Raw genomic sequence first — 14162 nt, 5'->3', positions numbered from 1 at the left:
TATAATTAAGGTTGATTTGTTTAAAGACTTGAAGATAGTGGAAGAGTCTGATTGGCCGAGGTAGGAAATTCCATAAGTGGGGGGCGGCATGTAAGTCTTTTATGTGGTAGAGAGCGGTGGTTAGCAGAGACAAGATGGTTACCTAACGCTATATCTAACAGGAGAAAAAAAGGAAAATTTCACTTTTTTAGAACTTCTACTGAGCTCTGTGGAAAAGGACAAACTTTATCTTCTTGTGCATCTATAAATGTGCTTCTCTGCTGAATAAGTCCCATTAGAGTTCTAGGGTTTTTTTTGTTTCTTTTTTAACCCAAAATCCTTGTAAATTAAGCCCAATTGAATCTTCTGTCTCTTCGTACAGTCCTAAGAATAACCATTATCATAAACAATGATGTCATTTTTTTTCCTCCTTTTTGTGCCTTTTCCCTATAAAATACCATAAAGATAAGGGATAAGTCCAACTAAAAATATTGTTTTAGCTGACACCAATACTCCCCCAACTAGCAGATCTGTCATGGTACCAAACCAGAAACCCTGCAGGGTGACCCCATCCCCATTCCTCAGCCTCTTCTCTCCTGGACAACAAGGAGTAGAAGAGAAAAGCGTTCTACAATAGGATCAACCACAGATGCTAAATTTGATGAAGCCAAAACTTTGTCCATTCAGTGTCTGTGAATTAAACTGTTTCCGGTTGTCAACTTAGAAACATGAGTTCTCCTGAAATGGTGCCTGCTCAGAGTCTTGGTAATTGGGCTATCTGATGTGAGTTCTCTATACAGCGCTGCGGAATTAGTGGCGTTATATAAATAGCTGCTGCTGATGATAATGACATCTCCCAACTGTCCTTGCAGTCTGACCAAATATTAAATAAGTGGGAGAGTCACCCAAACCCGGGACTGCCCCACCAGATCCATGCTGTACTCACTTCTACCTGTTCTTGCAGGTTTCACCACCTGCGGGTACTGGTGTCTTTAACGCAGTTGCTGCTTGTCTGGATCCTGAAAAGTTGGGGTCCCTATTTAGAAAAAAGACGGACATTTAGAAAGCTCCAACCAGCCCTGACATTAAATCATTAGCACCCATGTTTAATAAGTAGGCCTCTCTCCCTGCAACCAGCCCAAACTATTAAATAAAATCAATAGTATTCACATTTACTAAATATACTATTTCCCACAAATATCACAAACCTAATTGGTTAATGAAGTAACTCGTATTCATCTTTAATGAATAACCCTCCTTCTCCCCAAACAGCTCTACATTCAATTAAAAACTTCCAAACCACTGCAGCATTAAATTAAACCTCTACTTTAGTACACCTTGATAAGGATGGATATGCCCCAGCCAGTCAGGCAATTTAACTTGCGTTCTACAATATCTCAAATTTTCCCACTATAGAAAGACCTAGTTTTCAACCCGGGTTTAAATCCTTGTATGTTGTTTCCTGCACTGCTCAAGACAACTATCCCTCTATCGATGACATTAAAGAAAGAGCCCAGCTTGCTACATTTATATGCATGTTGCCACAGTGTTTTGGTTCATCTTCGTCATTTTCTTGACATCTGGGGGCGACCAAGTCAGTTACTGTTGGTGTCTCCCTAATTATACTGGGGGTCTGTCTGACACAGATCCCCACCTGTCTAGCTTCATATAGGCAGTATTAGCATTTACACGCTAGCTTCCTGGTCCTGTAGCTTCCACTCCAGTGGGTTCCTGACCTCTGGCACTGCATTACAGAGATTTCTGGCTCCTGACTCTGCATTACAGTACCTTCTAGATCTTATTCTTTGACTTTGAATTATGGTGACTGTTGGCTACTGATCCCTGGCACTGCATCTGGGTTGGTACTGGTTTCTGACTCTGGCTTCTGATTACACCGATTTCTGACACAGACTACTCAGCTTGGTTTACAAACACCTTCTTCATCTGCTGCATGCTACATACTAAAGTAGTTTCTCAATGCAGCACTTCTTTCATTAACACTGAAGGGCATGGCCCGTCGCAATAGTGCCGCTGTTCATTCTGGGTGCTCAACTGTTTGTGCTTTTTATACTGTGCTACCATTAGCCTGTCTGCATACCTGCCTTAAGTGAACATAATTTATACCAGAGACTGTTTGCTATTGAGAGTCAGTGTCAGATATACTTCTGCATTACCAACAACTGTCTACTGTCAGAGATTTTCTACTACACAATGTATCTCTACATTATCCTGTATATCATTATTGCCATTTCAGTACGGTTACTCTGTCGTTATTCCCTGCTTGCTGCAGAGTTTCAATTAATCATCTTTTATTGCAAAAACAACTTTATTCTTCCTGCCAGTATATTTCTAACAATTCCACATTCCAAATTCATGCTTTTTCAATATATGCAAATCTTGCACTAGCTACAGGTCTAGTGTAAGTGCTGATTACTAGTGATGTAGAGTATAACATCATAATACATGTATTTCATGGACCCATTAAGTTTTGTCAACTACACTTGGAACCTCCTACATTTAGCAATAATTAGATTTGCTTAATAGTGGATTAAAGATGTTTTCAGTTTAAATATCAAGAATGTTCAGGAGAGGTGTTTGACAGAACAATTATCCTTTTGTCTTTCATTATTGTAAACATCAAAATGGAAACAATGCATTTAGTGTAAGATTACATCTACATTTTGAAGACCACACTGAAAAGACTATTAAAATGAACATGCGTTTTGCATGCATTATGTAGCCCAGGTAAACAGACAATTAGTACAGATTAATAGACAAAAAAAACAAATACTTGCAAAAAAAAAAATGCACAGCACCTCAAATATGAATATGTGAACTGTTAAGCATAATGAACGAAAACTGGTGCACAATTAACAGCAAAAAAAATAGTTCTAACCCGCAGCTACTAGGTAAATTCAGCTACATAATAACATACATGCAAAAGAATCTGCAGAATTAGCATAGTTGGTTAATGATTTTGTGGTATCAGAGGATAATACATTATCATTTCTATACTATGTACAGTTGACAAGAGCTCTTTAAATGGCTTGGTAATAGTAAGAGTGTAATCTATCTGGTGGCATCTTGAGGTCTGCGATAACAATGTAATCAATAAAGAAGAATCAAATTTAAGACAGAACAATTTCATACAGCTCAGGATTTTACACATTTACAAAAGACATTTCTGTTTCCCCCTTGTATCTGGCCCCTGTTCATAACGCTGTGTGCAAGTGGTGAAGAATTTCCACAACATTCTTTGCATAGCTTACAGTGTGTAGGTATGCTTCTGAATCATGGCTTGTTGCTGTAAAGGAGTTCATAATCTTTCTACTTTAACCCATCTCATTTCTAAAAAAAAAGCTAATGTTATTAATAATAATAAAAGTAATAATAATAATATATTTAATACTAATTTAAATATGTCTGTTTACAAAGGAAAAATAGGCACACAAATGAGAGAAAACGATACTTCACTTTTTTATAGGTCTTTTATTTGTTACATAACCTAATACGTAACAGAGAAAATCTCTGCAGCAGTTCATTCACATAGGTACGCAGTGAAGGATACAAAAGGTTATGTTTCAGGTAGATAGGGTGTGCTATGCAAGAGTGAGTGCTGCATGTGTATCAAGATCATACTTGCCAACTCTCCCGGAATGTCCGGGAGACTCCCGCATTTTGCGAGAGTCTCCCGGACTCCCGGGCGAGTGTGGCAATCTCCCGAATTCTGCCCACTTCACTAGGAAGTGCCCACTTCCTAGTGAAGTGGGCAGAATTAGATCCCAAACGCCGCGATTCCCGATGAATCGCGGCGTTTAGCCCCGCCCCCCGCTGTCAAATGACGCGATTTGCGTCATGACGTCACAGGGGGCGGGGCCGAAATGACGCGATTTTGGCCGCCCCGCCCCCTCACGCCCCCCTCCACTGGCTGGCTCCCGGAAGAGAGCTGAAGAAAGTAGGTAAGTATGATCAAGATGGAGCAATCAGTCTGAAGATTGAACTCTATGCACAGATGTCATCCTGACCTATTTCATGCGGGAGATATTTGTCTACTCCTGAATTTAGTAATGACTATCTGCCAGAATTAATCTATTAACTGATGCAAATGGGTTGTTTTATTTCAAGGAATTCAATGAACCAATTAATTCAGAAAACCAGGACTAGACATACTGTATATTCCCAAATAAAATGGGTCAGGTTGGCCTCTGTGAGGCTCATTTAGAGGTGGAGGAACATGTGACTTTGGCGCACGTTGGAAAAAATGCACAAAAGAAAAAGCATTCTTGTGTCTGTATGCAGACACTGAAGCATTGAATATGTAAGCATTTGATGTATGTGTTAGTACTCAGTGCCAAAGCGGTATTACCCTATTTGTATATAACTTAATAGTGTGATAAATCATGTTTTAATCATACTTGCTTACATTTGAGATCTCCCCCCGGGAGGAAAGATCTCATGGTTGTGTCCTGGGGGCGTGGATAGATGATTGCATCATTAGGCCCTTGTCGAAATTAACCCATTTTCGGTTTATTGCAGCAGAGGGGCTGTGCCAGGATGACACGTCACTAAGGCCCGTCCCCACCCACATCACTAAAGAAATGGCCGGTTGCGGGAGGCTGCCTTGATCACCCAGAAGTCCTGGGTGTCAGGAATGCCAGATAGGTGGAGGTTGCAATAGTCAAGAGAGGAGATGATGAGAGAATGGATAAGAGTTTTGGTAGCATGTTAAGTAAGAAAAGGGCATATTCTGGCAATGTTTTTAAGGTGGAGTCAACATGACTGAGAGAGAGTCTTGATGTGAGGAATAAAGCAAAGTGCAGAGTCAAGTGTGACACCAAGGCAGTGGACTTGGGAGGCTGAGGAAATTGTGGTTTTATTGACTGTGATGGAGATTTGAGGGCAGGTGGTGACGCTGGCAGGAGGGAAGATAATAAGCTCTGTTTTGGACATGTTGAGCATTAGGTAGCCTTGGGACATCCATGTGGAGATAGCAGAAAGACAGTTGGTTACACGAGATAGTGTCTGTACTGCCTCTAGACATTCTATTGATCCCCGCACACAGGAATCTCCGCCACTATTGTTTAAACAATTAAGACTACTGATGTGTATTGAATTTAATACTATTCAAAGTGTTACATTTATGCCGCCCATCTAGTATTTTGGAAAATTGCCTGGGGTAGAGACAATACATAATAGATCACAAAAATAAGTAACCCATTAGATAAACAACAGTGTTGAAATTGACTGTATAAAAAAAATCATTATGGAGAAAATTAATAAGTGAAAGAAAGAATATAAATATTATATGAGTTAAGACAGATTAAAGGAAATAATGTGAAAACAGGACAGGATCTTAAAAAGTGTCCTGATATTATATATAAGTTGATATGATAAAAATTAAGGGATGATACCATCCAAAGTGAAGGTGATAGATAACTTGAAAAAACATAGGGAAATGAGTGAGAATAAAGTGAAATAACAATAAGGTAAACTGACATAAATATAAGGATCTATTCATTGTGATTAATTAAATTTTTGTGAAAGGATGAAGTTAAACAATTACTGAACACATATAAGATTTAACATAATTAAACCGATATATCTTAAATAATCAACTGATATTAAATTCTAGAAAAAGTACAGTAATTTCAATGAATTCATCATTCTCATCATCATTTATTTATATAGCGCCAACATATTCCATATATATATTAATGTTTTTTTTAAATTACAATTTCTACTGTGATATTATAGAAAATGATAATTATATTAAAAAAAAACATATAATTATTATAGTCATACAGCCCATATGGTGTTACACTACACATTTGAAAGATTTTTTTAGCTTCTTTCTTAAGGAGCTATTTTTGGAGAGCTCCTCCTCCAAGACCCAGGTTCACTTGCTCCATACCAAATGCCTTGAGCAATCAGGGGTCACTGATGTCAACTGCCTGAAATTAGATTTGCCCTTAAGATAATTTCTGATGTTTCCAACGTACTCCAAAATATGTTTTTTTAAGTGGTCTACTAGTCATCTCAATATCATGTAGATCACAAGGACAGGATAAAGAGTAAATAACGTTTGGTGAATTACAATTAAGAAATTGTCGAATCACCCACTTTTTAGAATATTTCTCAGTGTATATTTTAACCTGTATCATGTACTGACAGGCTTTGCACAATCCACATTTGTGGAAGCCCTTTGGTTAACTAGATGTATTCTTCGGGGGTGCAAGGAAGCTGTGAACCAATTTGTCTTTATGATTAGTGGATCTACGCCAAGTGATTGAAATCTTATCATCCAGAACTCCCTTCAAATCATCATCCAGCATCAAGATATGCCATTGTTTCTGAAATGCCTTAGTCATTTCCTGCCATTCAAGGCAAAAAGTGCCTACCATACAAATTTTGGAAAATCTCTTGTGTTGTTCTTGGGGGGCGGGTAAATCAGAGTATCCCTATGTTTGTTCTTAAATTACTCTGCTTGTCTGATAACCCATTTACTGTAAACTCTTCGTTGGAGTCTATTTTAAAGTTCATGAGACCTTTGTAAGAATATTGTTTCCTCAGAACAGTTCCGTTTAATTCTTAACATTTCTCCTTTTGGAACCCCTTTGATGACAGGAGGAAAATGGGAACTTGAGAAATGTAACAGACTATTTGTCGATGTCTTTTTTTCGATATACGTCTGTCTGTAATGTACCATTATTTGCCTTGGAAAACTGTAAATTCAAGAAATTTATTTCAGTCTCATGAATCTCAGAGGTTAGTCTGAAGTTAAATGTGTTAGTATTTAGAGATTCAGTAAACTTCTAAAAGAGGTCATCATCACCTTCCCAGAGGATGAAAATATCATCGATATAACGCAGCCACAAACTTATGTGACTGGTATATCGTTCATTAGAATCATGGAATACAACTTCTTTCTCCCACCACTCCAGAAAGAGATTTTACGTAGGGGCGCATGCTGTCCCCATTCCCGTTCCTCTAATTTGAAGAAAAATTTCTCTTCGAAAACAAAATAATTTTTGGCAAGTACAAACTGTAATAGCTTGATGATGAAGTCATTCAAATTGGTTGATCTTCCCTTATCAAGGAAGTAACGTACAGCATGTATTCCTTGTTCATGCCTAACATTCATATACAAGGATTCCACATCATATGAGGCTAATTTGGTAGTTGGTTTTACTGTAACATTGTTTAATTTGGCTAACACATCCAATGTATCTCGTATAAATGAGTCCAAACTAGTCACAAAGTGTCTTAAATGCAGATCCATGAATCGACTGGCATTTTCAGTCAAACTCCCTATACCGGCTACAATAGGACTGCCGGGAGGGTTTAACAAGTAGTTAGCAGTTGGATTGAAAATCAATCATCTATAACAATCTATATTATTTAGCTGACAATAGAGATATTGCTTCCGGGGCCATAGAACAATGTTACCCCCTTTTTAAAGGATTTAATTATAACATTGTTCCAGGTCTCCATCTCCTTCAAAGCCATCCTTACTTAAATTCCTCCTTGCTTTAAATTGATATTTCTATTGGGCATAAAGTTTGTCAAATTCCCTAGAGATGAAGTCTCTAAGTTTTAATTTGGGATCAAATAGAAATGTCTGGAATAAACGTGGACTCTTTCTTAATTTGTAATACGAGACTGGGTGGGGTATCATCATTGGTATTAGAAGAGAACTGTGAGGAGTGCCATTCTTCCAAAATACTCAATGCATTTAGTTCTTCTTCTGTATGAAAAATTTCACTGCCATTTTCATTGTATATAAAGGTTTTTTTCTTCTCTTAAATTGATCTCTCTCTGTTTTATTACAGAAAAACTTTTTCAATAAGCGTTTACGAGAAAATAACATCAAGTCTTTCTCCCACTCAGATCTATTAAAATGTTGTGTGGGGGAGACAGAAAGACCTCTACTCAATAATGACAATTGGGTAGGATTTAGGGATTTGTCAGATAAGTTAACCACTCGCAACCTGTAATTCCTCCGCATGGGCTGGAAGATCTCCTGTTCCTCCAGTATTTTCCTTTTTCTTTCCCTTGAATCTTCCGTCCCTGGAAAAATCTACCTAAATTTGTGCCATCTCCACCTTCTCGGTTTCTGTCATTTGATCCTAAATATCCTGTCCTTGTAGTGAAGTATGTCTATTGGTCATAGACTGGTCAAATACCTCCAATTCTGATGATTCTATTTCGGATGTGCTGTATGTATTGATGGGTTTTCTTGTCTTATTAGTTTGTGAGTGCACCCCCACTGAGTATATATTAATTTATCTATAATCACTCCTTGATTATAGATAAATTCATTGGATTACTCTGTGCAGTGTAAACCAATTGTTTACAATTAGTCATATTGCCTCAGCTGCCCCCTGCAAGTTAGCGGCTGACTCGAAACATCTGCGCCATTCTCCTTTCAGATGGTCTTGAATACACTCTGGCATATTTACCAGATTGAATATATGACCCGCATAATTAAAATCTTTGCCAAAACTTTTTTCAAAGCCTGGGGTGGCTCATTACAACCTATGACTTCCTTTTGATAAAACGACTGACGTTTTTATGTTAGCGGGCATTAGAGAAGTGGCCCCTCCAGGATCATCTTCACCCACCCATCTCCCCTCCTGGCCAAGGTCTAAAACCAGGAGTTCCCCATCCCTCTCCCACTCCCCTCTCCCTCATCACTCTCTCCTCTCCGCGCCCAATTTTTCTTTAACGAAAATGAGGATCACAAGAGTTCAGTAGTGAATAACAGTCAATCATTTTTAATTTGAATATAAAATGTATCAATATACTCTATGATTGTGCCAGCTATTGTCATACCTCCTTTTCTTGTAATACTCTGTTGATCCTTTAATAAACTTTTAAAAAAAAAAGGTACCTACCCTTATGATAAAGGAAATATTTCTGTATAAGGAACGATGTGTAGACAATCCACACATCTCCATAAATGAATATAAAGTCACCTGACCGTTTTCTTCCGGTTGTACTGTATTAAGTGTTTTATTTACTTTGCAGGGGAGATTAAATCTACTCAGGATAAAAGAAGCGCTTTACATCTCTTCCGCCTTGGGGATGTTATGTTACGTATCATACGCAGTAAATCTCGTCCTCTGCTTCATATTCTGTGCTGTTGGAGTGTGGTGGCCCCTCATTTTGTGGAGGTAAACAGATAGACAACTAGTCTCCGCATTAGTTCTATTTCCACATTATTTATTGTATACTAATACTCCAGAACCTATCACAGCTAAGATTCATCACTATACATATGTCAAGTTGGCTGTGCAGCTTTTTTCACTCTCCAGTGAGCACCCTCTTAGTTGTACCATGTTTAGGAGAATTGTCATAACCAGTGAGAAGTAGTTAAAGGATTGGGACTGAAACAAGCTATGTAACTTTCATGTTCATTTCTAGTCTGCTTTCTGATTGTTTTTAGGCAGCTTGTCACAAGGAAAGGCGTGTTTCTAAGAAGGCTGTTTCCTTCATACACGACATCATGACAGAGGTGCTGACTGACTGGGATGAGCCCCTTCACTTCCACTTTAATGAGGCTCTCTTCCGGCCCTTTGAGCGAATCATGCAGTTGGAGCTATGTGATGAAGATGTGCAAGATCAGGTGAGTAAAATCACAGAGGGAATTGAAATAGTATTAATGAACAACTAAAGAATAACTATAATGCAATATACAGTTGTTTCTGGTAGGTCCACTTCTAACATCACAGCAGATCCAGTCTCCATGCCCAGTTTATTATTGATGGTGCCACATCCTACAATTCAGTACCCATTATGTCTCTCAATATTGTCACAACAGAGCCTGAAGTTACCAGTGCCTGTTAGGGAATTCTAACAATTTAACACAAATAATAAGCAGGTCATATTTGCAAGTTTATACGCATCATTTTTATTAACGTTCCTCTTGTGTTTGCAAACTGATTGTACAATAATACTGAAGTCCACATTATATTCAATATGAAATATGAGTAGCTTTGCCAGAAGGTAGCAGAGATCAAATACCACATAAATCTAGCATCAGTCACTGGGTTGAACTACATATCCACTATTACCACACATTATACTACATGTATCGAACAAATGTGCCCTCTCACAAAAGTCCCTGGTCCTAGGATGTATATTGTCATTATCTGTGCCTAGCACACATATAGATATATAATGACAAGTGTCTTAGAGGAAGAACAATAATTTCATAAGCTTGTTGCAATCTTCTAAGAGGGAAGCATATAATGACTGAATTGTATGTTCTTTTGTGAACTTTCAGGTGGTCACATCGATTGGCGAGCTGGTGGAAGTGTGCTCTCCGCAGATCCAGTCCGGTTGGAGGCCTCTATTCAGTGCTCTGGAAACTGTACACAGCAGCAGCAAGTCCGATATTAAGGAGTATCTTGTAGGAGATTACTCTATGGGTGGGTCAAGAGCTGCTTGTGACAGTATTGCTTGTTCAAACCATACATGTATTTCAGTCTGCTAATGATACAGCCACTATTACAGTAAATGCACTAGTAGCAGTTATGTAATATAATAAATGTATTAAATAATGTAAACATTTAACTATCAACTTAGCTAGAACTGAATTATTTCCATGTATTCATTTTATATAGATGCAATGAAATAGGATCCAAAAATGGAATGGTGACAAGGGGGGAATTCACATTTTCTGTCTTAAATTATTCCATTTGTATTGCTCTGATTTAATTAAAGTAAGATTAGGTTTACAGTTGAACAAATGTATGTTTCCCAAACCCAGTCCTCAGGGCTCCCCAACAGTGCATGTTTTCCGGATCACATGTGACATAATTAGGACCACCTGTGGATCTGTTACAATGTGTCAGTCAGTAATGAATACACCTGTGCTCAAGCAAGGAGATATGAAAAACCTGCACCATTGGGGAGCCCTGAGGACTGGGTTTGGGAAACCCTGGTGTAGTGTGTACCCAGCTTAAGAAGCTAGAGAGTGTAAGGGAAAGATAACTAAAGCAAGCAAGAAAGGGGAGAGATAAAAAGTAATTTTTATCTATGCCCCTGAGTGCGGGGGCAACTAACAGGATTAAGCCAGCGAGGTGGGAAGACCAGGGAGAAGATGAGACCAAGGACAGGGGCCTATTGATGAGGAAATCAAGTAGGGGAGCTGAGGGGAAAGGTAACAAAGGAGGAGGACACAAGGATAACAATCTACAAAAGTGGAAAATACTGCTCACACCTTCCCTCCCCCCTCTTTGCCCATTGCGGTTATAGCCACACCACCTCCTCCTTCTATCTATCTCTCCATTACTCTCTCCTTTTTCGCCCTCATCTTGATTCCCTCTTGTTCTTTTTCTTCACTTTTGTTAAAAATATTTTTGGTCTATTCAGATAGTTACCAATCTTTACTCATACTGCAGACACCTACATACCTGTTGATTTTACTGCTGCCATAGTTGTTTATACGTGACATTGTTTTTTTTTATTCCGTATCTTTTTGACCATTTAAAAATAAATCTTTAACAAAAAAAACTAATAGACTCTACCTTTAAAACATAGCACTTCCTTCAAATTAATAGCCCTCACCACACCATTAAATTGTGCGCCCACCAGACTTACCTTTTTTTTTATCCAGCTATAAGAACTGCATGTATGCTGTAAGAAGCAGATACTGTCCGCTTCCCTTGCTGCCTAAAACGTGTGCCTTGCTGTTCAGGGAAGAAGGGAAGCCCCTAATAACATTGCGCATTGGAGTGTATATCACAAACCTCGTCTCGCAAGTGGTGAAATTACGCTATATACTTACCAGTCAAATACGCGTATAACACGTACTGCTGATCAGGAGGATAATTGAGTAGCAAGTGTGGCATTATCACATGGCACAGAGTGGGACTTCGGATTTCAGCTAACTATAAGGGGAACTAATTGACAAGCATAATCGCGGCTGTGATTATAATGTATGCTTAAATATGATAAACTAATTTGTGAAGGATCCTCACAATAAGAACATCCATTTAGTTGTTCTTATGATGTGTAGCCAGATCACAGGGGGGCCTGTTGGTGTATCTGGTAGATGACTGCATACAGGAAGAGTGCGGTCATCTGCCAGTCTTTCATGGGCATGATCCTTCTTGGGCAAACCTATCGTTTCAGGGCTACACGTGGTGATATCAAGCTCCTTTACTGACACGGCTGCATGTGTGGCCACTAATGGATATACATCTGTGAATGACACACATTGTTTTGTTTTTGCATTGGATCATCTTGTATTCTGGATTTAGCAACTAATTGGTTGCATTTTAGTTTTGTACCCCCTCCACTCCAAGTCTACAGTGTCAATGGCCACCTACCTTTTTGAACTGCTAGGATACCTGCTGAATGTGTTTTTTTTTCTCTCTATCATAAAGAGTACATAACAGAAGACTGATGTGTGTATATAGGTAAAATGTGGCACTTCAACTACTGTACAAAGAAAAAATGAACAAGGACACGTTCTTGCGGTATTTTTGATGCGTCAATTCATTACCCGTTGTTTACTCTGAACTTTGGTGCATACAGATCAGCTTAATTTTATTGGAAACCATGTTTTGAGCTGTCTTGTACTTGCACTCTGATGCCTTTAAAGTAATTAGAGTATTGACATAGAGCACGGCAGAGACAGCACAAAATTTAAGTTGTTAATAAGCATTTTTAAAGTGTGAATTTTTCACATCATGTATTTATATAACAATTCTGTTTGTAAAGTAGCCAAAACAACACTTATGTAACAAGATTGTAGTTGCATTTCTTTATTGTACAGCTTTTGCTTTTAAAACACATGTAAATCAAAACAAATTTTACAAATGTTCATTATATCATAGCTAATAATGCATGTCTTCTACACATATGATCCCTGTACCAGTGGAAGTTTTATCATTGTGTTTTTCTATTCCAGAAATCCTACTGGTGTCCTGCTTCGTTCTGTTTTTTTGAATCACTTCTGACTCTTCATTGGTGAATCGTCAGAATGGTGAGTAATTACTTGTAGTTTAACCCTCTTTCATTTGCAGCTTGAGACAAGATTATAAATTGTTATAATTGCAAAGTCTTTGCTGTAAATGTGGTCATGTTTGTAAATTGGTTTTCCGTATGATCATGACTGATGTGTTTCTATAGGTAAATTGTAGCATGCTAATTACTGTACTTCAACAATAGCACTTCAGACCACTTGTATCTGGGGTGACACTTTAATGTTCAGGAATTAATTTATTTTTTTCCTGTACTTTAGTTATATGTAGGCATTCCATTGTTGTTTTTTAAATAAAGATTGCCTCTGCTAGTACAACTGGAATGAAACATGAAAAGTTATGGTGACTTACTCTAAAAACTACAAAATGAGTGTATGCATTAACGTTGGCAATTTAATTGAGAAATGAGCAACAACCTTGGCTTATGAGTTATTTTATAAACCCATTATTACTCTGACTATCTGGGAGCAGTTATGTTATTATGTTATTCAGATTTATTGTGTACATTTAATTCCTATGTTTCGTTTCTAAACCTGTGAAACTGAATATCATGTAGAGTCAGCTGTGATGACACACCACTTAATAATTACCAAGTGTGATTCAAGGAATCTCTGCAATTGTTAATCCACCCTTTTTTGTTTTACTTTTAATTATTATTATTTTTTACCTGCAGTTTATTTGGTTCTCCTTTCCCTGAGCACAATGAGGCTGTGTTAAAGTAAATTCTAGATTTTAATTATAGTTACCAGTTTTTTACACAAACAAATCTAATACTCTTTCTGTCTAAAGGAGTAGTAATACTATGTTTTAGAGGTACTGTAGTGTCTTTAAACATTAGTTCTTTTTAGTAAAGATTAGCCGAGATGATAGGTTTAGTTTCATTCATTACTATCCCAGCATTTTGTGTATTTATCTTTTTAATTTTGTGTGAGTTTATTAGATAGCTGCTTCCTTTGTGTTTGTGTTGTCAGTATGTAAATTTACACTGAACTTTTGAACTGGGGATCAGGTGCTGTGTTTTGACTGCCTCTAATCTCAACTCATGGAAAGTTTTAAGGGGCACACTTGTCCACATTTAGGCTAGGTACACACTGAAGAATTTTCCGACCGACTTGCTATCTACAACGATTGTACATGCGACTGAAAGATCGATCGGACGATTCATCCATACACATTACCCACGATGTACAT

General features: G+C 37.9%; 1 protein-coding gene across 1 annotated transcript; it reads left to right on the top strand.

Annotated features, from left to right (window-relative positions):
- The first annotated feature begins 707 nt into the window (after nt 1-707).
- LOC142126974 (brefeldin A-inhibited guanine nucleotide-exchange protein 3-like) lies at nt 708-12936 on the top strand. The gene is made up of 5 exons (XM_075194298.1): nt 708-744; nt 9007-9152; nt 9425-9604; nt 10265-10409; nt 12899-12936. The coding sequence occupies exons 1-5, from the start codon at nt 708-710 to the stop codon at nt 12934-12936; spliced, it is 546 nt and encodes a 181-aa protein (XP_075050399.1).
- Nucleotides 12937-14162: the final 1226 nt, after the last annotated feature.

The sequence above is a fragment of the Mixophyes fleayi genome, unplaced genomic scaffold (assembly GCF_038048845.1).
Source record: "Mixophyes fleayi isolate aMixFle1 unplaced genomic scaffold, aMixFle1.hap1 Scaffold_28, whole genome shotgun sequence".
Taxonomy (NCBI): Eukaryota; Metazoa; Chordata; class Amphibia; order Anura; family Limnodynastidae; genus Mixophyes; species Mixophyes fleayi.
The sequence above is the reverse complement of the archived record's forward strand: the minus strand, read 5'-3'. Positions and strand labels throughout refer to the sequence as shown.